Genomic DNA, 25,306 nt, shown 5'->3' with positions numbered 1-25,306 from the left:
AAGCAGGAGAACTAGGAAGTTCAGGAATCCCCGATGGGCTGTGCTCAGCTGGATTGCCATGTATTTTGTACATATTTTCCTGTTGTGAACCACCTTGAGATCTTTGGATGAAGGGCGGTATACAAATTTAATAAACAACAATAATTGCTTATGTGTTGTGCTAGTCTTCCCTAAAGAGTCTCTGGCAGTTACTCCATTTCTCTCTTTCCCTTGCCAAAGATAACACTGGTCTTGAAGAGCAAGAGAAGGAGAAGAGGCGCCTGGTGATTGAGAAGTTCCAGAAAGCTCCCTTTGAAGAGATTGCAGCCCAGTGTGAAACCAAGGTGAGCCCAGGGATCGGGATCTTGCTGTGTGAGCCATAAGGAAATCTGTAGAAGAGGAGCAATCTTGGAGTACGAAAACCTTTTAGGAGTAAAGGGCTTGGAACAGACTTCCTACCTAAAATCTGCTAGATGACCTTGGCTATTACACCAGGTGTCAGGCTTGAGGGAATCTGATCCCTCCCACGGTGTCAGCCAAGAAGCAGATAAACAAGAAGAGTTCTTACCAAGTGGTTTATTCAGTATTCACAGAGAGAGAAGAAGGAATGTGGTCTCTCTTAGATAATGGCGTTGCTCCAAGTAAAGTCCCACCCTCTCAGTCCCTCCTATTCTACGTCATCCCTGTGCCGGCTGGAAACCAAATGGTTTCCAGAGAGTGGTAGGGGATGTTTTATCCCATGTTGATGGCCTTTCAGCTGATTCCCTGGTGACCCGTTGGAATGCGGAGTTAACCAAGGCTATTGACTGTCTGGCTCCAAAGTGCCCTCTCCGATTGCATGGAGTCCGGACAGCCCCGTGGGTTTTCCGCGGAGCTGAGGGCGATGAAATAATCGCTGAGACGGCTAGAGCACTGGTGGCGGAAAACTCATTCTGAATCTGACCGAACACAGGTTAGAGCTCAATGTCGAGCCTACCAAGTGGCGACAGCAACGGCAACGAGGACCTTCTTCACCGCCTCCATTGCATCTGCAGAAAACAGCAGCAGGAGAACTCTTTCATTAAGAGTTCATTAATAATAATAATAAAGTTATTATTTATACCCTGCCCATCTGGCTGGGTTTCCCCAGCCACTCTGGGCCAGCTCCCAACAGAACATTAAAAACACGATAAAAAAATCAAACGTTAAAGTCTTTCTGCCTCTTGAGGTTTCTGTTCTACTACCCTCAATGCATGCTGGGTCCTTGGGGACAGGTAGGAATACTTTCTAAAGACCCTGAGTCTGTCAACTGTCTCTCCCCAGCTGCTTCTTCCTGCTGCTCTCCCAATATTTCCCAGCTTCTCCCCTCTGCAGCCTCGGAACTATGACCTTCTGCAAACCACTGCTCTAAATCTATACTGTCCGCCTCTTCTTGGGAAGGTTCAGGAAGAGAGGGTGGCAGCCCCCACCATTCCTCCTCAGTCCAGTCCCTGACACCAGACTTTTCTGTGGTGCTGTAAGATCTGGGGGAGGAGGGCTTTGAGAGGTGGCCTGGACCAAAATTCACTCTGAACCATCTCACCTGTCATTGAAACAGGGTGTCTGGTCCCTGCAAGAGAATTGTGGCCCACAAATTTGTGGCCTACATGAGGGCAGGGTGGGGCTCTATGCTGGTTTCCTTTCTGGCTGGCTGTAGCGTTCCCATAGCAAGGAAGGATTGGACTCTGATTAGTAAAATACACACGAGGCTTGACCAGCAAGACTCTGGGAGGGGTGCGTATAATAATAATTCCTTTCCACTCCTCGGCCCAGGTCGTTTTATTCACAAAAGAGCTTTTTACACAGTGTTCGTAAGAACCAATCAGATTTCCTCTGAGCATTTCAAAATCCCCACATGGGACAAAGTCAGATCAGAGAAATTCTTTTAACTACAAAGAAACTATTTCCTACTTGAGCATGCATATGTAGTTCAGAGTAAATAAAAGAGGAAGCAAGGAGGAATGCTTTTAGGAAACCCCGGAGGTCATAAACAGGCAAGGAAAGAGTATGTACTATCTCCTTGTGAACTCTCTTCCTACCTAAGGATTAAACTACATCAAAGCTGCATACTATCTTTATGGCTCAGGATGCCCGATAAAGCAACTGGCCTGTGTTTCAGAATGCTTATACGTGCCTGTCAGGCGTAGAGAAAGCAAATGGCAGAGGTGGAGAGGCCTGTGGGATTCGATCAGAAACTATTGTCAGTGAATCAAACCCAGTCAACGCAATGCTTTCATTGCGGACACAATGGCTTGCTTCATTTTTCATAATTCCTCATAGCAATCCCACCTCACCCCTACAGCTGGCTAAACTGGAAGCATCCAGAGGGCAGAACACAAACTCCCCATTAAAAGTTCAGCAAACGCATTGCGAGACAGTTTGGCCCCTGCTTGGCCAAGTGCTTGTATGTGTGCCTGAGCTCTTTCTTTCCTGGGCTCTGTGGCCTGGAATGACACAAAACCCCGTTTTCTCCCCTGGAAAATCCCAGGCTCCAGAAAGGGAAGCAGATGGTGCAACACTCCTGCACAGAATACTTTCCGATAAGTGTCTGTTTTCTCCCTGCAGGCAAACCTCCTCCACGACCGGCTTGCTCAGATCTTGGAGCTCACCATTCGGTAAGGGAAATGGCCGGGGCTGGAGGTGGGGAAGGGGTCCTATCCTGGAGACACGGGGGGGGGGGTTGTGGTAGTAACCAGTGTTGGGCATAGTGTTTCTGTGGCCAAAGGTGCCGACCTGTCTCTGAGTGGTAAGGAAATAAAGCTACAGGCACACAGCAGCTTCCCATAAGCGTTACATAAGCTCTGGTTATCTGTCACTTGGACTACTGCCATGCGCTCTATCATGCGCTCTATCTAAAGAAGATTCCACCTAAACATTAGGAAGAACTTCCTGACAGTAAGAGCTGTTCGACAGTGGAATTTGCTGCCAAGGAGTGTGGTGGAGTCTCCTTCTTTGGAGGTCTTTAAGCAGAGGCTTGACAACCATATGTCAGGAGTGCTCTGATGGTGTTTCCTGCTTGGCAGGGGGTTGGACTCGATGGCCCTTGTGGTCTATTCCAACTCTATGATTCTATGGGGTTACCTTTGAAGGTGACCCAGAAACTACAACTAATCCAGAATGTGGCAGCTAGACTGGTGACTGGGAGTGGCCACCAAGACCACATAACACCAGTCTTGAAAGACCTACATGGGCTCCCAGTACATATCCAAGCACAATTCAAAGTGTTGGTGCTGACCTTGAAAGCCCTAAACGGCCTTGGCCCAGTAGATTTGAAGGAGCGTCTCCACTCCCATCGTTCTACCCGGACACTGAGGACCAGCTCTGGGGGTTCCCTCCCTGAGAGAAGCCAAGTTACAGGGAACCAGGCAGAGGGCCTTCTTGGTGGTGGTGCCTGCCCTGTGGAATGCCCTCCCATCAGATGTGAAGGAAATAAGCAGCTATCTTATCTTTAAAAGACAACTGAAGGCATCCCTGTTTAGGGATTTAGGGAAGCTTTTAATGTTTGATGCATTACTGTATTTTAATATTTTGTTGAAAGCTGCCCAGAGTGTGGCTGGGGTATAAATAATAATAATAATAATAATAATAATAATAATAATAATAATAATAATAAATTACTATTACTACACTTTCTCGGGTAATCAGCTCCTGCAAGGGAGGGCCTCCATGATTGGGACCCCTGATTTGTCACTAGCTGGCACACGCCAGTGCTGTCCTCCTAGGCAGCTCCTCATGTTACTCTGGTGCCAGGCTTGCTGCAGGAGCACTGCGCTGCCAGAGAAATGTGGGAAGCCCAGAACCACATGATTGACATCTCCTCCCCATCATGGGGAACTGGGTGAACAGAGGAGTGGCTGCCCCAGCATGCCTTGGGGCTCCTTGCAGTTGAAAATGGCTCCTACCATTATGGACCAGAAAATAATTTGAATGGGTGATATGAATGGCGTAGTCTCCCTGGATATGGACAGAACCATAAAGAGGATGTACCTCCGCTTACATATCCCTCTGGATACGTAAACTTCGGGATGCTAACACGGCAAAACCAGAAGTATTTTTTCCGGGTTTCGCCGCGCACACATGCGCAGAAACGCTTTATGCGCCGTGCGCATGCGCAGAAACGCTAAATCGCGCCATGTGCAGAAGCGGTCCTCCAGTTGCAAATTCCTCGGGATGTGGCCGGACCTCCAGAATGGACCTTGTTCGCAACCGGAGGTACCACTGTAGATGGATAATGGTAAAAGATGCAGCAAATTTAAACTTAAACATGGAATCCATGGAGGGAGGGAGGAAGTCCAAAGGTTCAAAAGAACCTTGTATTTTAATGTTTGAAATGGTTGTGTTTTATATGTATAAAATTATCAAAAACCCTATATAAAAAAGAAAATGGCTCCTACAGCGCCAAACCGACTTGACATGGAAGATTCACACTCTCCATTTACTCTACTAAAACAAAAACCATGACCAGTGAGATTTGTCCCCATCCCTTCTTCTCTCTTTATGATCTTTAGGAAGCAGGCCTGAAACTCATCTGGTTCACTCAGCTTTTGTGTCTTGAGCTAATTGGGTCCATGTTGGGTTCTTTGGGTCTGTGTCTTGCCACAGTTCCCTTACGGTCCTGTTGTGTTGCTTTGTTGAATTGCTTTATGGATTGCTAGCTGCCTCGGGGATCAGTTTGACAGAAAGGCAGGATAGGCAATTCAAAAATAAGTAAGGCAAGGAGAATATCTCACAAGAGAGCCTTTCTTGATCTGGCTCTGTGTCCTGAGAAGGCTGGTGTTCTCCACTAAACTGATTCTATTTTTTTAATTATTATGATTAGTTGCAAACACATAAATACATCAAATATACATAAATACATACATATACATAAATAAAACTAAAAAGAGAAATAGAGAATATAAAAAGACGAAACAGAACAAAGAATAAAAAACAGAAAAGTAAATAACAAATTTCAAAAAGAAAATAATAAATATAAACATTTTCATTTCAACTTTTACATAGGGAGTTCAAGCCATTTTTAAAACAGCTTCAGCTTGGCTCCTTAATTCATATCTTGACTTCCCGCTATCGATGAACGTACTTAGGAAGTCATTCCCCCCCCCCCAGATAACTGTATTCAAATGGTAAATCTTGGAGAGACAGTCTGACTGATAGTCATGAAACCGATTCTGATAGCTGAGACGAGACAAAACATGCTGTGAGATCTTAACCCTCTTTTAATGTCTCCTTTGCAGCCCTCCTCCCAGCCCTTCTGGGACGCTGACCATCACGGCTGGACACACCCACTATCAATCCGTTCCGGTCTATGAGATGAAGTTTCCAGATCTTTGTGTGTATTAAAGAGTCTTCTGGCCTCTGCTGGGCATTATTTCACATTCAGAGCATGTTGTGTAGAGTTCCAGACGAGCCTCGAGCTCAGCCTTGCCTCTTCCCTCTATCACATTTTAATAGAGCTTTCAGACATAGCCCTGGACTGGGGGCCGTTGGGCTGGTGCCCACATCACAAGTTTCTTACCCTGATCATTCTGCTCTTGAAGTTAAATCTCTCCTTTTCAGAGTAATTCACACTCTCTTTTTTTCCTCTCTTTGGCGTAAAAAGAAAAATGTTTACAAGTGTAATACGGTCTCTTTTGCCAAATCGTTTTGTGTTTTGGAGAATTTTAGACTAGGAGCTACAGGCTCTGTGGCATCTGCACTGTCTCGATGTCGTAGGATTAACTGGCAAACTCTTTGCTGGCTTGTTTACTCTTTGGCTTCTTTCAGCACAAGAACCTCGGCACCTTAAGCAATGCTGGGTAGACACGTTGCTAGTCGTAATCCCATAATACTAAACCACAGGCCTGGGGGTGACCCCTTGCCCCTTCTCCAATCACAGCAGCAGATCTGAATGTACCATGCCTTCCTTGTGGTTCTTTGCACATGTGATTTCCCACATCACAAGCCTTGCTGTGGCAAAGAAATGCCTCTTTCTGTACAAGCACCAAAACCTTGAAATATTTTTGATGTCTTAAATGTGTCTAGTTCATGCCCTGTGCTTTTTGGGGGGAAACATATTTTTCTGTGTTGCTTTTAGAGTACCTAAACGAGACAAATAGATACATAGACATATATATATTTGGTATATAGCGTAAGAGATTAAGGGCATTTTCAAATGGTAAATAGTTTTTTGTTTTTGTTTTTTAACTCATTCTGTTTGAAATTGAAAAAGAGAAGCTGGTTATTCCTTGAAATATTTCTGTAGTATAGTGGTATAGCCTTTTAGTGATATTTTGTCAACTGAAAGAGAAAAAACAAAATGCATGGATGGAGCTTCCTGGAGAGGTTAGAATTTTTATTGCGTGCTTCCCCTCCCCTCCATGAGAAGTCGTTGCATTTTAAAAATGCACCAACTTCCATCTGCTGTAACTTCATTGCTACGTTTTCCTCCAAGGATAAAAAGTGTGAGACATTTGGCTCCCTTGGCCTTTATATCCCTGCATGCAGGGAGGAGCACTTAACACCCATCACAAAAGAAACAGGCCAGATTTTCTTATGCCCAACTCACAATTTCAGTTTTGTTGAAAAAGCTGAAAGACATCTGCGCTGCCCGATTGCGCCGCTCAGTGTGAAAACAACAGCTTGGGGCTTGGCCAGATCAGCATTTGAGCATAAAATTGGGAAGGTGTGGAGAGAGGTTAGCTTGACGGTGTACCAAACGCTGTTTTCGTTTTGCTTTTTAAAAAAACGAAGTGGGAGAGGGCAGGGTCTTCCCTACCAGCTTTTTTAGTTTGTCAATCTTGGGAAGCACTCGCCGGGCTCAGGCAGGTAACCAAGCCCTTCTTTTCAGTTTGACAGCGCAATCACAGCTCTTAGCGGATGACGAAACAGCCTCTTTCGTACAGCATTCCCCTGTGATTGCAGCTGCTCCACCCTTCCGCCCTGCTCAGACCACAGGCGCCAGCGCCCCTCATAGCACGTGGTGCCGTTTTCTTGACGCCCTTAGCTTCCACTTTTTGGTTTTGGAAGGTAAGATGTCTTGGCGTCTGATGTCATCAGAGTGGTGTCTTATTTGAAGACGAAAGTTAATCTGACGTCAGTGCGCACACTGAGATCATGCACGCTGCTGCTTTTTTTTCTATCGTGTGACTGCTTTTGTACAAATATATATAAAAATATAAAAATAACAGAATGCTGTTTTGATTTGCACTCATGCAGTCGGTGGATCGAGGTGCTAAACACACCCAGCCGCTTCTCCTATCAGCTCTGCATGCAACAGATGCCTTGCACCTCATGTCATATTTGCTTTGAAGCCTCACCTGAGTTGTTTTCACCTGCCTGCCTTTGGTGTGTTGCCTAGTGGGCGTCTGCATTCCCCAAAGCAATGTTGCTCTTGCTCAGCATTTAACAGGGGAGGGGGAGAAGCAAGCAAGAGCATTGATCTTTTGAGGCTGGGCTAGCTGCAGATGCAGAACAGCTGCCATGCTGGGTCCAAAATGTTCATTCCACTGTGAATTGTACAGGCCTGGGAAAGCAGTGTCTTAGGCACTGCAGTGCCTTGGTCACTGAGACGGGACGGATGGTTAAGACAACTATCGCTAATTTTGTAACGGTTCCTTTTAAGTCAATGAACTTTGGAGAGTGTAAGACACAAAGGCCATGATGTGCTTGACCAGCTGTGCTTGTGGGAACAGTTTGGCACTGTTCAGATGTTTGCCACTGCTGGCATTTGTTCGTATTCTACCTTGCACCTTGGCGTTTCAGCTGACGACGTGTAAAAGAATGTTTAGCATTTCATAGCAATTTAGATTTAAGGTGTAAACGAAAGCTGTTATAACGGAGGACGGTCAAGAGAACAACCGAATTGTCTATTTTACTGATGCTTGGATATATATTCTGCGCACTCTGTAATGAGCCATTTGACTAAATGTAAGAACACTGTGATAATACTGTGCAATCCACATGTAAGCAATAAAATAAACCAAGTAAGTGCAAGCAAGGCTTTATTTTTCTTTCCCATGTGTTTAATTGGTTTGTGGATAATTGGGTCACTTTGGGGTGCAAATATAAGCTTTTTTTGCATGTATCACAAAGTGCAATAAACTTAAGGTAAAGGTAAAGGAACTCCTGACCATTAGGTCCAGTCGTGACTGACTCTGGGGTTGCGGCGCTCATCTCGCTTTATTGGCCGAGGGAGCCGGCGTACAGCTTCCGGGTCATGTGGCCAGCATGACGAAGCCGCTTCTGGCGAACCAGAGCAGCGCACGGAAACGCCGTTTACCTTCCCGCCAGAGTGGTACCTATTGATCTACTTGCACTTTGACGTGCTTTCGAAGTGCTAGGTTGGCAGGAGCAGGGACCGAGCAACAGGAGCTCACCCCGTCGCGGGGATTCGAACCGCCGACCTTCTAATCGGCAAGCCCTAGGCTCTGTGGTTTAACCCACAGTGCCACCCGTGTCCCTGTCTTACATGGAGGCAATAAGGTGAAACAACTGCCTCAAAAGCATACGAGGCAAAAAAACAATTTTGGAAACCTTGGAAGGACTGTAGCTGAGGGGCAGGGAACATAATAATAGCCCTCTCCTCCTCCATGAATTTGCCCAATCTTGTGGGAGGGAGTTCCAGTGTTTAATTCTGCCCTGTATGAAGGACTTCCTTTTATCCGAAACAAACAAACAAAATTCCTTCCAGTAGCACCTTATAGAGACCAACTAAGTTTGTTATTGGTATTGGAACTTTTTCTAGTCACTTTCTACATATCAAGCATAGTTTTAAGAACTTCTGTCATTCAGTGCCAAATGCTGCAGCCTTCCTTTATGATGCAGTCATTCCATCCCCCGGAACAGAGGCCAAAAGTTACTGAGCTGCTTTTTTTTTTGCCCAAAGTTGATGTCTTTTTTGGGCAAACTAATGCCGTTTTTGAGCTATTTGTATGTGTTACAGGAATTCTAAGGTCTCATATATATAAATCATATGTATGTATGTATGTATTTGCCTTGTAGATTTATGAACATAAGTATATAAACCACGTCTGAAATAGTAGAAGAGAACAATCCTGAATCCATTTTGACTCTTCCAGCCACCTCAAAAATTCTCTGCTGTGGGAAGGAAAAGCTCCCCATTGTCTCTTTGCTCACAAATCCTGTCTTAAGGGTGTATTGTGTATGAATAGGGTGAGCCTGTGACCTGGATTCTGGAAGTAAGTATTTAGCTTCTCAAAAGGAATAGCCAGGCTGCCCAGGTAAAGCAATCAGTGACCATTATCAGGTATCCTGGCAGACAGGATTTCTGCTGTAGACTGCCTCCTTCAGTGATGTATGTATGATGTTTTGGGGGTGGTCTTGAACTACAGGATGGGCAATTTCAAAAGTCTATATAAGGGCTTGCGCACCATTGTTCAGGGCTCTCCCTCCTGCGTGTGGTGAGAGGACCCTGTTGCAACAGTTAATAAAGATCAGGCTTGCTTGCCACTTTGCTTCTCAATATTCTCTGGCTAGCCTCTGTTATTTTCTCCTACCGATAGGGAACCCACTTAAGGACTCTATACGGGCTCTGGAATACCCCATAAGCATAGCTGGCAACTTTTCCCTTTTCTTGCGAGGAATCCTATTTGGAATAAGGGAATTTCCCTTAAAAAAAGGGAAACGTTGACAGCTATGCCCATATGGGAAAGGGAGCGGTATTTTTCTTATAACATGGAAAATTGGATCATATCATCATTATCCACTTTACCGCCTGTCAACTTCCTTCCCTCCCGCCTCATAGCTTTCAAAATTACCCTTTATATCATTGCATTTGTACGTTTTCCAGTTCTAATTACACTCATTACAAAATGGCTCAAAATTTAAATAAAAACAGAAAGGTAGAAAATTTCTCATTACGAGTCTTCAGACACCCCTGCTAGTGATGTCGATTGCTTACAGTAAACTTTCAAATGTCGTATAAATTTACTCCAGGCCTTTTGGAATGCTTGATCACATTTAACAGATTTCCAGGGATCCTGTATGCCCGGGAAAATCCGGACACATGGCAACCCGCCTCCTGGGTCATTGGGGCGACTCTTTTTTCCCTTGAGCCTCTTCCCCTTCTGCATTGCAACATCCCATTTGAGCGAGTCGTTCAGAACCATACGCCCAAAAGCTGCCCTTGGCATGGAATGGGCGTTGGCGCCCTAGTCAGCTTCCTTCCCCGCCATCCCTAATAATAATAATAATAATAATAATAATAATAATAATAATAAATTATTATTTATACCCTGCCCATCTGGCTGGGCTTCCCCAGCCACTCTGGGCGGCTTCCAAAAAAATATTAAAATACTGTAATACATCAAACATTAAAAGCTTCCCTGAACAGGGCTGCCTTCAGATGTCTTCTAAAAGTCTGGAAGAAGTTGTTCTCTTTGACATCTGGTGGGAGGGCGTTCCACCACCGAGAAGGCCCTCTGCCTGGTTCCCTGTAACTTGGCTTCTCGCAGGGAGGGAACCGCCAGAAGGCCCTCAGAGCTGGACCTCAGTGTCCGGGCAGAACGATGGGGGTGGAGACGCTCCTTCAGATATACTGGGCCAAGGCCGTTTAGGGCTTTAAAGGTCAGCACCAACACTTTGAATTGGGCTCAGAAACGTACTGGGAGCCAATGTAGGTCTTTCAAGACCGGTGTTATATGGTCTCGGCGGCTGCCCCCAGTCACCAGTCTAGCTGCCACATTCTGGATTAGTTGTAGTTTCCAGGTCACCTTCAAAGGTAGCCCCACGTAGAGCGCATTGCAGTAGTCCAAGCGGGAGATAACTAGAGCATGCACCACTCTGGCGAGACAGTCTGTGGGCAGGGAGGGTCTCATCCTGCGTAGCAGATGGAGCTGATAAACAGCTGCCCTGGACACAGAATTGACCTGAGCTTCCATGGACAGCTGTGAGTCCAAAATGACTCCCAGGCTGCGCACCTGGTCCTTCAGGGGCACAGTTACCCCATTCAAGACCAGGGAATCCCCCACACCAACCCGCTCCCTGTCCCCCAAAAACAGTACTTCTGTCTTGTCAGGATTCAATCTCAATCTGTTAGCCGCCATCCATCCTCCAACCGCCTCCAGACACTCACACAGGACCTTCACTGCCTTCACTGGTTCTGATTTGAAAGAGAGGTAGAGCTGGGTATCATATCAATAGCAGAGACGAGCCTCGCCCGCAGCGAACCCGGAACCACCACGTGCGTGCGAGAGCTCTAGCCGTCATAGATCTATAGCCCGAAACGCGCTCTGGGGCCGCCAGGCCTGACTAAACGATTGCCGAGCCCCGCAGAGGGAAGGGAGCGCGCCGAGCTATCGATCGGAGGCGGGGCGCCATTTTCCCGGAAGTGGGGAAGGAAACAAAGCAGCCGGAGCCGGGTAAGGCCTTGAGCTTCTGTGGGGGGCAGCCCTTGACGGGGGGGGGCGAGGTTTGAGGGAGAGGGCGCTGGGGGGGCTGGTCCTCGGGGGGCCCTTGTGGGGATGCGGCCCCCGCCCGCCTCTCTCTTATTTGGGGAGGGGGGCGCCATTGCTCTTTCAGACCTGGGGGGGGGGAGTGGGTCCCGTGGACGCCCCCCCTCAGCTGGGGCAGCTTCCCCCACGGCCAGGACGCCCCTTGGCTCTCCGTGGGTCCGTCAGTCAGGATCCCCCCCCTCCATCCCTTCTCCTCTCTCTTCCCTCCTGCCTGCCTGCCTCCCTCACAGGGTTGTTGTTGCTGCTGGGGGGGCAGAGCTGGCCTGGTCTTGTGATAGGAATTTTATGGTCTTAGATATATGGTAATGTTCATAACTGCACATACATAGATCAACACAGGAAGACCAACCTGGAACCATTTTGATTCCTAAACTGACCAAATGTTTTCTCTGCAAGGTCAAACTGGAAAAGTCTCCCCATTGTCTCTTTCCTCACAAATCCTGTCTTAAGGACACATTTAAGATATGAATAAGGTGTGAGCCTGTGACCTGGCCCAGGAAATAAGTATTTTACCACTACAAAAGAATGGCCAGGCTCCCCAAGAAATCCAATCAAGTAACTTGCCAGACAGGAGATAAACTGTGACAGGAGAAAAACAACATTTAAATTTCTGTGATGTAGGTGGGATGTATCTGAGGGGTGGTCTTAGGTTACACCCCTTCTGTGATGTATGTGTAATGTTTCTGGGGGTGGTCTTGATCTAGAGGATGGGAATTTCAAAAGTCTTTATAAGCCCTTGCACAGCATTTTTGGGGGTCCTCTTCCCCTCCTGCGTGTGAGGGGAGCACCCTGTTGCAACAGATCAATAAAGATCAAGCTTACTAGCTGCTTTGCTTCTCAATATTCTCTGGTTGGCCTCTGTTATTTTCTCCTACCAATAGGGAACCTATGTAAGGACTCTATATGGGCTCTTGGATACCCCATAAGGGAAAAGGGCATATTTTTATTTACAACAGTCTGAATCACCTCTAATAATAATAATAATAATAATAATAATAATAATAATCATCATCTTATTTATACCCCGCCCTCCCCGGCCAGAGCCGGGCTCAGGTAAAATTACAGTAAAAACATAATGGGGACCACGACCCAATTTAAAATACAGGTTAAAATGCAGCCTTATTTTAAAAGTAGCCCATAGATATAATAATATATAAGATGAATAATAATAGTAATAGTAATATATTTATACCCCGCCCATCTGGTTGGGTTTCCCCAGCCACTGTGTGTGGCTTTCAACTGAATATTAAAAACAACACAGCATTGAATATTAAAAACTTCCCTCAACAGGGCCGCCTTCAGTTGTCTTTTAAAAGTAAAATAGTTGTTTATTGCCTTGACATCCGTGGACGCCCCCCCCCCCCAGCTGGGGCAGTTTCCCCCACCGCCAGGACGCCCCTGGGCTCTCCGTGGGTCCGTCATCCGTCCGCCAGTCAATGGGCCAGCCAGAATGCGCCCCCCCTCCATCCCTTCTCCTCTCTCTTCCCTCCTGCCTGCCTGCCTCCCTCACAGGGTTGTTGCTGCTGCTGCTGCTGCTGCTGCTGGGGGGGGGCGGAGTTGTTAACCAAAATACAAATAATGGCAAAAGAAAAAGAAGCTTCAGAATGAAAATGAAATCTCTCAAACAATATCAAATTACTTGCCATTCTTACTAAACCTTTCTAATCGATGTAGTCAAAAAGTCTTCAGGAATGCCAAATGTTTTGTCACGTTTGCTCTCTTCAAATGCAAACTTCCGTTTCGCCCAAGATTTTGCTGCAAAGATATTATCAGTCCATCTGTTGGCTGCTTCCTTATTTTATTTATTTATTTATTTGCTTGCTTGACGGATTTCTTCAACAATATCTGGATCACGTTCTTTGTATTTATCTATTTCTGCCTTTAATTGGTCTCTCTTCTGACAAAGGGCAGTAAGTTCCTTTATGAGTGCCGCACGTTCTGCAGTGTCTTGGCGCCCAATTTTTGATTTCTCAATGGTTTCTTGTAAGCTTTTTTTTCTTTTGGCTATATTTTGAGAACTGATTCTGCAGTTCCTCCAGTTTAGGCTTTCTTGCATGAAGAGCTTTACTTGGAAAAGCCCAAAAATAATTTGAAGTCCCAATCCTGTCCGTGTCCACCATGCTATCATCGACTAAGCTCTGTAAGACCTCCTTCACCGACCTAGCAGTGTTTCAAAAAACATTTCCATCATCCGTATTCTCTTCTCTTCAACACTCAGCCCCCTTTTCTTTGACATGTCTCTTCATTCCCTCCCCGGATGGCGGGAATTTGAGTTTGAGGGGTGAAAGACGCGGACGCTGCTCCGCCCCCTCTCTCCCTGGAGAACTGGCCTGGTCTGAATCACCTCAATTAATAATAATAATAATAAATTTTATTTATACACCAGCCGGAGCCGGGCTCAGGGCTGCTAACACCAGTAAAATTACAGCATAATAGGAAAGACAGCAACCCCAATTTAAAATACAGGTTAAAATGTAATTTAAAATGCAGCCTCATTTTAAAAGTAGCCCATAGATATAATAATATATACGGAATAATAATAATAATAATAATAATAATAATAATAATAATAATAATTATACCCCACCCATCTGGCTGGGTTTCCCCAGCCACTTGGAATACAAAATCAGCAAATGAACAAATGTGGAGGGAGGTTTAGTTGTGACTTCTTACCTGCTCTTATCACAGGCACCTTGCGTGTTGGAACTTTGGATCTCAGCTGCGGACCTCGGAGGAAGAATGTTTCATGGAATCCCAGCTGCCCCTGGGATGGGAGGTGAGTCCAGTCCTGCTTTTGAGCTAATTCTGGGGTGGCCAGAGCAAATGCAGGGACTTCTTGGACCTTGAGTTCTTGATATGCAGGGGTTTTTGTGTGTGTGTGAAGTGTTTTTATATATTTCATTATAAAAATATGTATCAATCGCCCCTTCACATATAATATCAAGGCAGTGTACAGCAAAATGTGTCAGTGTGATAAAATATTAAATACCATCAATATGAGATACAGTGGACGCTTGGGTTGCGAACGTGATCCATGCGGGAGGCACGTTTGCAACCCGCAGTGCCGTGTCTGCGCATGCGCGGGTTGTGATTCGGCGCTTCTGCACATGCGCAAAGCACGATTTAGCACTTCTGCGCATGTGCGACCGCCGAAACCCGGAAGTAACCCATTCCGGTACTTCCGGGTTTCGGCGGGTCTGTAGCCCAAGAAAACGCAACCTGAAGCAGCTGTAACCCGAAGTATGAGTGTAATCCTAAAAGGGACTTGCGCAACCTGAAAGAATTTATAAACAGCTGAATAGGTGTGTTGGCATAAGATCCTGAAGAGATGCCTAAAAATAATTGGCAAGGATTCTGTGTATATAACCTGTGTGTCAGGCATGGTGTCTCCAAACCCCACTGATCTTGAGCTCCACTTCCAAATTCTTTTGTGTTCTGGCATAAGGCAAGGAGGAGAGGGCAATCTGTGGCTGTTAACCACGATGGTTATACTCTGCCTCCAAAGTCAGAGGCAGTTGCTGGAAACCGCAGGAGGGCAGAGGCTCTTGTGCTCAAATCCTGCTTGTGGGTTTCCTGGAGAACTTTTCTCATGTTCATGGCAGCAGTTTGGGAGCAAGCCGGTCTCATGTATTTCCACCTTTTTGTTTTTCAGCCCCAGCGAATAAGCCGGAACTATACGAGGCAAGTGATGCTGTTTCCCTTGTGGCTTAGTGGCAAGAAACTCCTTTCAAATGAGGCACAGGGAGTGGGTTGGGGAGGGGGAGTTGCAGTATTGCGGGGAATTTCAGGCACTCCCCAGATTGCAGGACTGCCAGCCAGAGCGCTCCTGATTTGGGCAGGACTCCCCTGGCGAACTACCCTCGCTGCTCCTTACAAGGGCATTTGGGGGCCTCCTAGACTTGAAGGTCCCCGATGCCCCAACTCTTCTCTCGTGTGGTGCAAAGATTTGGTGGATCCAATGTCACTCTCCTTTCCCTTGCAGGAAGTAAAGTTATACAAGAACGCCCGGGAGCGAGAGAAGTGAGTACTTGCCCCAATTATACCCAGCTCTAGTGTGTGTCGTTGCAAAGGACATGCTCAGTGATGGCTCAGGCCACACCTCTGTTCAACTCCTGCTCTGATTACCTGCTCTGAGTCCCCATAGCTAATTCTCCCCTGGCCTCCTCGCTGTCCCAAGTAGGACCAGCTAGCCATGGGGATTAGGTAAAGGTAAAGGGACCCCTGACCATTAGATCCAGTCGCGGCCGACTCTGGGGTTGCGGCGCTCATCTCGCTTTATTGGCCGAGGGAGCCGGCGTACAGCTTCTGGGTCATGTGGCCAGCATGACTAAGTCGCTTCTGGCGAACCAGAGCAGCGCACGGAAACGCCGTTTACCTTCCCGCCAGAGCGGTACCTATTGATCTACTTGCACTTTGACATGCTTTTGAGCTGCTGGGTTGGCAGGAGCGGGAACCGAGCAACGGGAGCTCGCTCCATCGCCAGGATTCGAACCGCTGACCTTCTGATCAGCAAGTCCTAGGCTTTGTGGTTTAACCCACAGCACCACCCGCGTCCCATCAGCCCTCGGGATTATCTAATGCTTATTTCCTCTAAATTGATTTCTGAATTTTATTGTTATTCATGTTTTTATACTGTATTTTATGCTGTTTTTACAATTGAAGTGTTTTTTTCATTGTTGTAAGCCACCCTGAGCCCGGTTTTTGAACCAGGAAGGGCGGGGTATAAATAAATATTTATTATTATTTATTATTATTAACTCTCTCTGCCTGGGAAGGGGCTTGATTGACAGGAAGGGGGAGCGACTTTTGGAGATTCCGCAGTCGTGGGAGTGGTCTGAGGGGCTGAGTCTTCTTTAGGAAAGCAGTTCATAAGATATCAAATTCTGCATTAATTGCTGTTGGGAAGGATTTGGAAAGTAGGGTGGAATGCACCATCTATTAATCATCCTTCCTCTTACTCACTTGAGTAAGTTGGGTGTCTAGTTTAGCAGAGTTAAAATATGCTATTCTGTGCTGCATTAGCACTGGAACTTTGGAGAGAGCTGTGGAGCTTTCTCTAATTATCCAGGATGCCTTGGGAATCCTGCCTTGTTTAGTCCTCTGAATAAAATAACAACACAGAAGTCTGTAGCATAAGAGCATATAAATATTGTTTCCCGACATAAAATTGCAGACTTGATTCAGGTAGAAAATAGCAGTGAAATAAGGCGGGCAAAATATATAGTGGAATCTCGGAAGTTGAACATAATCCATTCCGGAAGGACGTTCGACTTCCGAAATGTTCGAACTCCGAGGTGTAGCTTCTGATTGGCTGACAGCTAGGCTGTTTGCAGATCAGAAGCTGCGTCAGATGTTTGGGTTCCAAGGAACGTTTGAAAACTGGGACACCGGCATCCGGGAGCCGAAACATTCCAAAATGGAGGTGTTTGGGAACCAAGGTTTGACTGTATTACAAAATTACAAAATACATGGTTTAGGTCAAAGATGGGGTTTGTGCTTTGGGGGAGCACAGATCCTGCATCCTTTCCCTATGGCTGCATAATGAGAGAGTTTTCCTCAGGTGGGAGGAAGTGACGAGGATTGTTTTCCTATTGTTATCCTTTCCGCCTGGGCAAGCAGAGGATGTGACCTCACACAGAGTGCCCTCTAGGAATTTACAGGGAGCGCCATGTGTCTTAACCCTTTGCTCCCCTAGCAACTGTGGAATTTTATATTTTGAGTGCCGTGTATTACCCCACAAATGCAGGAACCCTTGTCTGATGTGAGAGGTCCGCGTGCCCCTATGCCCCCCCCAAGGCTCCTGGCCTCTGTCAGAGTCTCTTTTCTCAGAGGGAAACGGGTCAGGGTGCAGCTGGACCTCCCTAATTGACTTGTTTAACTTTGCTTCAGATACGACAACATGGCTGAGCTGTTTGCTGTGGTGAAGACGATGCAGGCTCTGGAAAAAGCCTACATCAAGGACTGTGTCACCCCCAACGAGTGAGTTGACAGGCACCTGGAGGGATCTGAGGCAATGCCACTCTGGGTTCAGAGAATTGCCGGGGAGGAAGGGCCACAGAGGGCCACCTGATTCAACCCCCTGCAATGCAGCTCCCTCAAGAGATCTGTAAAAGGGGAGAAGAGATCTGGGGCAGCATTGCTTAATTCAGGAGTGGAGCAGGGCAGCGTCAGTCATGGGCAGCTGTTAAGTTTGTGGGTCGTAAATCCTTTGACCCACCGAGTCCGCTGCAACGGCACTGCAATAAATCTGAACTTATTGCCACTCCGACAAACTTCAGTGGCGCCCACACGCTGCCACTCTTCTCAGTTGCCGGATAATAGCAGAGTTCACATGCAGCGTAAAATGGCTTGTCTGTGGCGACGTGGTGTCTTCAATAACTCGGCCCGACACCAGTGCTTCTAATCTAACACTATTTAGAAGCACAACAAACAGAAAAGAAAACCTACAGAATCTAGCTGCATGTTCGCAGCTTTCTGCCTCTAACAAAAATGAAACTACCTTGCTCACATTCTCAGACTGCTCTCTGCAGCTCCCAGAGAGCATAAGGTAAAGGGACCCCTGACCATTAGGTCCAGTCGTGGCCGACTCTGGGGTTGCGGTGCTTATCTCGCTTTACTGGCTGAGGGAGCCGGCGTACAGCTTCCGGGTCATGCGGCCAGCAGGACTAAGCCGCTTCTGGCGAACCAGAGCAGTGCACGGAAACGCCGTTTACCTTCCCGCCGGAGCGGTACCTATTTATCTACTTGCACTTTGACGTGCTTTCGAACTGCTAGGTTGGCAGGAGCAGGGACCGAGCAACGGGAGCTCACCCCGTCGCGGGGATTTGAACTGCCGACCTTCTGATCGGCAAGTCCTAGGCTCTGTGGTTTAGACCACAGCGCCACCTGCGTCCCCCAGAGAGCATAGATCAAAGGAAAATGCCCGGGTCATGTGAGCCATGCACCCAGTGAATAAGAAAGCTTCCTGTCCAGAACCACCACCACAGCAGCTGTGGAGAAAAAGGGGCAGGGCTAACGGTGGATTCCATGTGGCCCCCTGTCCTTCCAGGTACACTGCAGCTTGCTCCCGCCTCCTAGTCCAGTACAAGGCAGCCTTCAAGCAGGTCCAAGGCCCGGAAATCAACTCCATCGATGACTTTTGCCGTAAATTTCGGGTAAGCAGTCGATGCTGAAGGGGGACGTTTGCATGGGCGGCATTGAGCGGGGAGTGGTGTCCTCTGGTCCCAGCTGTGCAGCCAGATTCTCATCCCTGGGTGCAAAACCTCTGCTCCTCCACCCCAGAGTGCAGATGAAGCGGCTTTTTCCAGCTCCTGACCCGCCTAGCTGTCCTCAAGGGGATCGAGACCATGGCTGTGGGAGCCTGAGGGGATCCCTGTGGAAAGTTGTGGCTGATCTGTTTCCCTCCTTTGAGCGTCCCTGTTTCCTTTCTTCCGTAGCTCGATTGCCCGCTGGCCATGGAGAGGATCAAGGAAGACCGGCCGATTACCATCAAGGACGACAAGGGCAACCTCAACCGCTGCATTGCAGACATCGTGTCGGTAGGTGGGCGGGGGGAGGGAGGGACGACCTGGAGCAGAAAGGCGTCTCTTGGGGGTCCTTCTGCCTGATGCTTCATGGACCCGAACTGAAGGGTAATCCTCATAGAACTCTAGCCCAATGGTTGCCATTAATTTGGTTATGAATTGATTTTAGAATGAATTGATTTTAGAATGTCTTTCAGTTAATTATTCAATTGTGATTTTATGTAAACTGTGTTACTTTTACTGTTAGCTGCTCTGAGCCTAGCTTCGGCTGGGGAGGGCGGGATATAAATAAAATTTTATTATTTTATTATTATTATTATTATTATTATTATTATTATTTTCCCCTTGCAGCTCTTTATCACAGTGATGGACAAGCTGCGCTTGGAGATCCGGGCAATGGATGAGGTGAGTGAGAGGAGGGGTGCTTCTACCCAAAGTCGCTGCCCTCCACAGGCCAAGGTTGGTCAGGGTGCTGCTGTGAGCACCCTCCTCCCTGCTGGTTTGTTATGGGGTGTTAGATACTGCATGCTTTCCAGCCAAACTACGGGCACAGATTTCGTTGTGAAATGGGCAGCAGTTGATAGGATCCTGTCTCTAGGTATAATCACAATGACGGTGTCCCCAAAAGCAGTGTATAAATCTTACGAAATACTCCCTACATGTTCACAGCTATCAGTGTCTGGTACCATCCTCTCCCTGCCTTTTGACACTTGAGATGAGTGTTTTTAGGACATATTTCTGTAATTTTGCTTTCACCCACCCTTAGGACCTTGCTTATTTATTTCATTTCGTTTATAAAAAACATTTATATCCCACTAAAGAATAAAAATATACCCAGAGGCGGTTTACAACATTAAAAGGATAAAAGCCATGCACAAAAAGTGAGTCCATGTCAGGGGAAAAGCTGGGGTATATATATATAATAATAATGAAGTGGTGTTTTTTTTAAAGCACCAATAAACCGTGGTGGAAGGATGAACTCTTAAATGGCTGCATTGACCTGGCAGAATAGAACAGTTTTCAGGCATTTGAAAGTTGGCACAGAAGGCACCTTGGGATGAAGGGAGGGGAAGAAATTGTCATAATAGCGATGCTAGTAGGCAGTTGCAGGATCAGAAGCATTATGTCCCTAAGGGATGCTGGATTAGAGAGGTCTTTGGCCTGATCCAGCGCAGGGCTCTGTCTATATCCTCTCCTTCATTGGATGGCCCTCTGTCAGCAATTCTTCAGTTTAGATTCCTGCATTGCAGTGGGCTCCACTAGATGACTCCAGATGACTCCTGGGGCCCCTTCTGCCATCCTGATTCCATGGTTTGAAGCCCGTTTTTCACAATTTCCCTATACGCTTAGCCAGCATGAAAATTGCTTGGTGTCCTGAGATCAGCAACTGCACCTGCCTGAGGCCAAGACACTTCCTTGAGTGCTTTGTGGCTTGGGAGAGATGGCGGGAGGTTGACCAAGGAAGGCTGCCAAGTGACCTTCCCTCTCCTTCTCCTCAGATCCAGCCTGACCTCCGAGAATTGATGGAGACCATGAACCGCATGAGCCACTTGCCCCCGGACTTCGAGGGGCGGCAGAAAGTGAACCAGTGGTAAGCATTTTCCCCATAGAATTAGGAACTCTGGTTTCTCTCCTCTTACCCTTTTCGATTATTCTAAAATGAAATGGTTGTCTGGTGGGGTAAAAAAGGGACCCAGACCATTAGGTCCAGTTGTGACCGACTCTGTGGTTGTGGCACTCATCTCGCTTTATTGGCCGAGGGAGCCGGTGTACAGCTTCCGGGTCATGTGGCCAGCATGAATAAGCCGCTTCTGGCGAACCAGAGCAGTGCACGGAAACGCCGTTTACCTTCCCGCCAGAGCGGTACCTATTTATCTACTTGCACTTTGACGTGCTTTCGAACTGCTAGGTTGGCAGGAGCAGGGACCGAGCAACGGGAGCTCACCCCGTCACGGGGATTCGAACCGCCGACCTTCTGATCGGCAAGCCCTAGGCTCTGTGGTTTAACCCACAGCACCACCCGTGTCTGGTGGGGAGACTGCAGCAAAGGCAGCGCCTCAAAGCTGTAGCTTTTCCATCCCAGGTGGGTTGGTGGAAACGCCTGAGGCCTTTCCGTGCGGCTTCCAAACCTCCCCCAGCCTGAGCTCACTTTTCCGCTTGGAACAGGGAAGAGGCCAGAGCCATCTGCCTCTCTTATGGCCCGACAGAGGCATTTCCCAGAAGAGGCTTCTCTTTCCTCCCCCCGGTATATTGTGGAGTCGCGAGGAGGAAGGCAGGATGAGAGGGGAAGAGACAAGATGCCCCTTCTCTCCCTCTTGCTCATTCCGCTCTAGCGCTTGATGCCTCTTGCTCTCATTCTAGGCTGCAAACCCTGAGCGGCATGTCGGCTTCGGACGAACTGGACGACTCTCAAGTGCGTCAGATGCTCTTTGACTTGGAGTCTGCTTACAATGCCTTCAATCGCTTCCTGCACTCGTGAGGAGGACGGGCTTTGGGCCTCGTCGACAGAGGCCACATCATGCGGTTATAGAGCCATTGTGCCAGGAATGAAAATGTACATTCCTCCCATTGTCCCTCTGAATGCGAGGACTCAAGTTTCCCCTCCTTTGGGGTGGGAAAAAGAAACTCCCTCTTGTTAATGTTAAGTTCCATGGCTCTCCTGTTTTCTCATTCATTGCATTGTATAGTATTTGTGTCCACTTCTCTAAGGGGGTGGGGAGGGAGTCTAATAATGCACCACGGAAGGCGGCAAACAACTGACAGCTAACTCTCTTTGCCACCTGAAGGGGGTCAGTGGTGGGGCAGGTAATGCCTCTGTGGTGCTTGTATTTATTTGAGTGTTGCTTTTGCCTCAGAGAGGCAGACTCTAGCAGTCTGAAGCAAATAAAAAGTCTTTCTACCTTCACAAATGGTGGCCTTATTTCTTTGATTCAGAGGGCTCTTTTTTCACCCAGAGGTGACTCCAATACTCCTCTAAAAATTGGGACTTATTTCCCTGGTCCCGTATCCCAAATGAGCTTTCAGAAATCAGCAGCTTCTGACTTCTTTCCGTAGCACAAAGCTCAAAACACACAAGGCCTGGACAGCTTCCCCACCCCTGTGGCTCCACTGCCTGCCCATTCGAGACCAGCAACAAAGACACAGGACAGACAAAACGAGGGACGACACAGCATCTTTGTGTTGCGAGGCATTCAATAAATATTGGAAATCACATCACAGAACTGCTGGGCAGCGCAAGCGGGGAGAGAGCAGAAGACCCTTAGAGCAGGACAAAGGCAGCCGCTTTTTCCATACCAATAATCCTTTTTCTCAGCCACCACACCAAACTCAGAATATAATTCAGAATGGGAGTTTTGAGTTGGTCCTGTTGGAGCTCTGGATGCACCTGTGTCGGGCAGGTGTCTAGTCCCACCCTAAGCAGTGTAATGCCAAGCTATCTCCCTTGAGAGAGAGGACAGACACCCCTCGCTTTCATCTGGTCCATCAGCGGCCCTGGACCATGCCAGCTTACAGGAGCCCAGGAGCTGCCTTTTTAAGTCCACGGCCGCACTGAGCACCGCGATCCCAGACTGCTGGAGCCTGTGAAGTGTTCCAGAGGCGGCTTCATGGGTGAGGCCAACAGCACATGGAGAAGCATCGTGTCCTACAGGCAGTGGCAGAAGAGTTTGTGATGCCGTGTGACTGAGTGGAGGGAGGTGCCCGGCGGGCCACGCCACAGCTCCGCCACGTCCCGCTGGTCACTCCTGCTCAGGTGGCGAGTGCAGAGCTGCAGCTGAGAGACGTTCGCAGAGAGCTTTGTCCATGTCACGCTGTCCAGCGGCCCCCTCACAGAGCAGCCTAGGGAAGGAAGGAAGGAAGGAGAAGGACTGGAGGACCCTCCTTGGTCCAGAATGCAGCAGCTAGACAGGTGACTGGGAGTGGCTGCCGAGACCATATAACCCAGTCCTACATGGGCTCCCAGTACATTTCCAGGCACAATTCAAAGCATTGGTGCTGACCATGAAAGGCCTAAATGGCTTCGGTCCAGTATACCCGAAGGAGCATCTCCACCCCCATTGTTCTGCCCGGACACTGAGGTCTAGCTCCCAGGGCCTTCTGGCAGTTACAGGAAACCAGGGAGAAAGCCTTTTTGGTAGTGGCGCCCGCCCTGTGGAACGCCCTCCCACCAGATGTCAAAGAGATAAACAACTATCTGACTTTTAGAAGACATCTGAAGGCAGCCCTGTTTAGGGAAGTTTTTAATATTTGATATTTTAATCGTGTTTTAAATAGTCTGTTGGGAGCCGCCCAAAGTGGCTGGGGAAGCCCAGCCAGATGGGCGGAGTATTAATAATAATAATAATAAATTATTTATACCCCAATCAATACAGCATTAAATATTAAAAACTTCCCTAAACAGGGCTGCCTTCAGATGTCTTTTAAAGATAAGATAGCTACTTATTTCCTTCACATCTGGTGGGAGGGCATTCCATAGGGCAAGTGCCACCACCGAGAAGGCCCTCTGCCTGGTTCCCTGTAACTTGGCTTCTCGCAATGAGGGAACCACCAGAAGGCCCTCAGAGCTGGACCTCAGTGTCTGGGCAGAATGATGGGGGTAGAGACGCTCCTTCAGGTATACTGGGCCGAGGCCGTTTAGGGCTTTAAAGGTCAGCACCAACACTTTGAATTGTGATCAGAAATGTACTGGGAGCCAATGCCGATCTCTCAGGATATTATTATTATTATTATTATTATTATTATTATTATTATTATTACTTTGAAAACTGGGCTCTCAGACTACAACAGTCCAGCCACATCCCACAACTATGGCTCAGGTTCCTGAAGTTTTAGCTTTAGGATGCACTGAGGTGAAGCTCAGATTACTTAGCCTGCCCTTCATCAAAACAAAGATCCTCCTGCTTTTTCCCTGATCACACCCTAGTTTTCCGCATTCTAATTCCCTTTAGACAAAATAAATTTTGCTTTTGGTTTATTGGACTGATGTCAAGAGGGGTGCATGAGAAAACCACAGGATTGCAGGCAAAACAACAGACCGAGGCTAATCCAGCTGGGCCACCCAGAATCCATTGCCCTTCAGCAGTTCTGGAGGGGAGGGGCAGTCAGGGGCGGCCGATAAAAAATGGCTCCAGCACTCACCAGCCAAGCTGAGGAACTGGAGGCCCCGATTCCTTTCCTCGAGGGCAAGTAGCAGCGTCCGAAGACCAACAATGCCGATTTCAGGATTTGCTGACAAATCCAGCGAGACTAAAGGCAGGCAGGTAGGGAGGTGGCTGGAGAAAGAGAACCAATGTCAGGAATGGATGGATCTGGTTGCATTCTGCTCATCTGCGCTGAATAAGTACAGAATTGCGGAGTTGGAAGGGACTCCCAAAGGTCATCAAGTCCTACCCCCTGCGAGGCAGGAACCAGTTATCTATGAGAAAAAGTGGGAGACTAGGAAGCCAGACTCTGGAACCTCCAGGGGCCACAGAATCACAGCTAAGGAATCTCTTGATGGCCATTTAAAAACCACCACCTTCCAAAATGTCAAAACAGCTCCTCCTGTCAGAAACGAGAGCTTCCTCAATCAAACCACACCTGGGAAATGTTTTGCTCAGAGTACCAAAAATGGAGGTGAGGAGCCCTTTGCCGCTGTCAAGAATGCCCAGAGATATGGCCAAGGTTGACCCTCCCCACTGTGGAAGACACCCACCCCCTGCCAAAGGATTCAAAAAAGCACAGGACCCACATTCCCTCCACCCACCTAGCCAGCTCCGCAACAGCGTCATCGTTGAGGTGATTCCCAGAGAGAGCCAGGTGGTTGAGAGCACAGCCTTCCTGCACAGAGAAGAACGAAGATTCAGAATGCGGAAAATTAAGGCCTGCGAGTGTCTGGATCTTCTCCAAGACCTAGTCGGGTGGGGAAACTCAAAACGTGTCCCATCATTTCCTCACACAGTGGAGAAGCCAGGACAGGGGTCAGCAAACTTTTTCAGCAGGGTGTTGGTCCACTGTCCCTCAGACATTATCAGGGGCCGGACTATATTGGACGGGGGGGGGGGGGGAATGAACGAATTCCTATGCCCCAAAGATAACCCAGAGATGCATTTTAAATAAAAGCACACATTCTACTTGTGTAAAAACACCAGGCAGGCCCCACAAATAACCCAGAGATGCATTTTAAATAAAAGCACACAGTTTACTCATGTAAAAGCATGCTGATTCCCGGACCATCTGTGGGCCGGATTGAGAAAGCGAATGGGCCGGATCTGGCCCCTGGGCCTTAGTTTGCCTGCCGATGGTCTAAACCAGGGGTCAGCAAACTTTTTCAGCCGTGGTCCGGTCCACTGTCCCTCA

The 25,306-nt window shown here is 47.7% G+C and overlaps 3 protein-coding genes, 1 long non-coding RNA gene and 1 pseudogene across 6 annotated transcripts in view; 2 read left to right on the top strand and 3 right to left on the bottom strand.

The window, feature by feature from the left end:
* Nucleotides 1-5,365, top strand: part of LOC128416974 (protein EFR3 homolog A) — a 47,372-nt gene extending 42,007 nt beyond the window's left edge. For both annotated transcript variants that reach the window (XM_053395093.1, XM_053395092.1), the window contains 3 exons: nucleotides 220-323; nucleotides 2,563-2,612; nucleotides 5,232-5,365. In XM_053395093.1, coding sequence (XP_053251068.1) covers nucleotides 220-323; nucleotides 2,563-2,612; nucleotides 5,232-5,337 — 260 coding nt within the window. In that variant the 3' untranslated portion in view covers nucleotides 5,338-5,365. The remainder of the gene's footprint in view (nucleotides 1-219; nucleotides 324-2,562; nucleotides 2,613-5,231) is intronic.
* A 5,881-nt stretch (nucleotides 5,366-11,246) lies between these two features.
* On the top strand, nucleotides 11,247-21,582 carry VPS28 (VPS28 subunit of ESCRT-I). 2 transcript variants are annotated; one of them, XM_053395086.1, is made up of 10 exons: nucleotides 11,247-11,354; nucleotides 14,136-14,223; nucleotides 15,100-15,132; nucleotides 15,434-15,467; nucleotides 17,337-17,426; nucleotides 18,496-18,601; nucleotides 18,884-18,985; nucleotides 19,322-19,375; nucleotides 20,470-20,561; nucleotides 21,332-21,582. In XM_053395086.1, exons 2-10 carry the CDS (start codon nucleotides 14,187-14,189, stop codon nucleotides 21,447-21,449), a joined length of 666 nt encoding a protein of 221 aa, XP_053251061.1. In that variant the 5' UTR covers nucleotides 11,247-11,354; nucleotides 14,136-14,186; the 3' UTR covers nucleotides 21,450-21,582. The 2 variants fall into 2 exon arrangements, with proteins under 2 accessions (XP_053251061.1, XP_053251062.1); XM_053395087.1 differs by lacking the exon at nucleotides 11,247-11,354 and adding an exon at nucleotides 13,837-13,843.
* On the bottom strand, nucleotides 12,919-13,821 carry LOC128416971 (meiotic nuclear division protein 1 homolog; annotated as a pseudogene).
* The window catches only part of LOC128416973 (uncharacterized), a 95,168-nt gene continuing 84,184 nt past the window's right edge, over nucleotides 14,323-25,306 (bottom strand). Inside the window, exon 2 of the long non-coding RNA XR_008331366.1 lies at nucleotides 14,323-15,572. This is a non-coding gene — a long non-coding RNA (uncharacterized LOC128416973). The remainder of the gene's footprint in view (nucleotides 15,573-25,306) is intronic.
* TONSL (tonsoku like, DNA repair protein) overlaps nucleotides 22,414-25,306 on the bottom strand; it is a 33,877-nt gene continuing 30,984 nt past the window's right edge. Inside the window, exons 24-26 of the mRNA XM_053395083.1 lie at nucleotides 24,714-24,787; nucleotides 24,107-24,240; nucleotides 22,414-22,807 (exon numbers count right to left, since the gene is read on the bottom strand). Coding sequence (XP_053251058.1) covers nucleotides 22,614-22,807; nucleotides 24,107-24,240; nucleotides 24,714-24,787 — 402 coding nt within the window. The 3' untranslated portion in view covers nucleotides 22,414-22,613. The remainder of the gene's footprint in view (nucleotides 22,808-24,106; nucleotides 24,241-24,713; nucleotides 24,788-25,306) is intronic.

Source organism: Podarcis raffonei, chromosome 7, assembly GCF_027172205.1.
Source record: "Podarcis raffonei isolate rPodRaf1 chromosome 7, rPodRaf1.pri, whole genome shotgun sequence".
Classification (NCBI taxonomy): Eukaryota; Metazoa; Chordata; class Lepidosauria; order Squamata; family Lacertidae; genus Podarcis; species Podarcis raffonei.
The sequence above is the reverse complement of the archived record's forward strand: the minus strand, read 5'-3'. Positions and strand labels throughout refer to the sequence as shown.

Excerpts from the sequence above, each read along its gene's own strand:
- VPS28 (XM_053395086.1), top strand. The coding sequence starts at position 14,187 with ATGTTTCATGGAATCCCAGCTGCCCCTGGGATGGGAG. Across the intron at positions 15,133-15,433 it reads GCCGGAACTATACGAGGCAA|TAAAGTTATACAAGAACGCC; the intron begins GTGATGCTGTTT and ends CCTTGCAGGAAG. Across the intron at positions 17,427-18,495 it reads GACTGTGTCACCCCCAACGA|GTACACTGCAGCTTGCTCCC; the intron begins GTGAGTTGACAG and ends CTGTCCTTCCAG.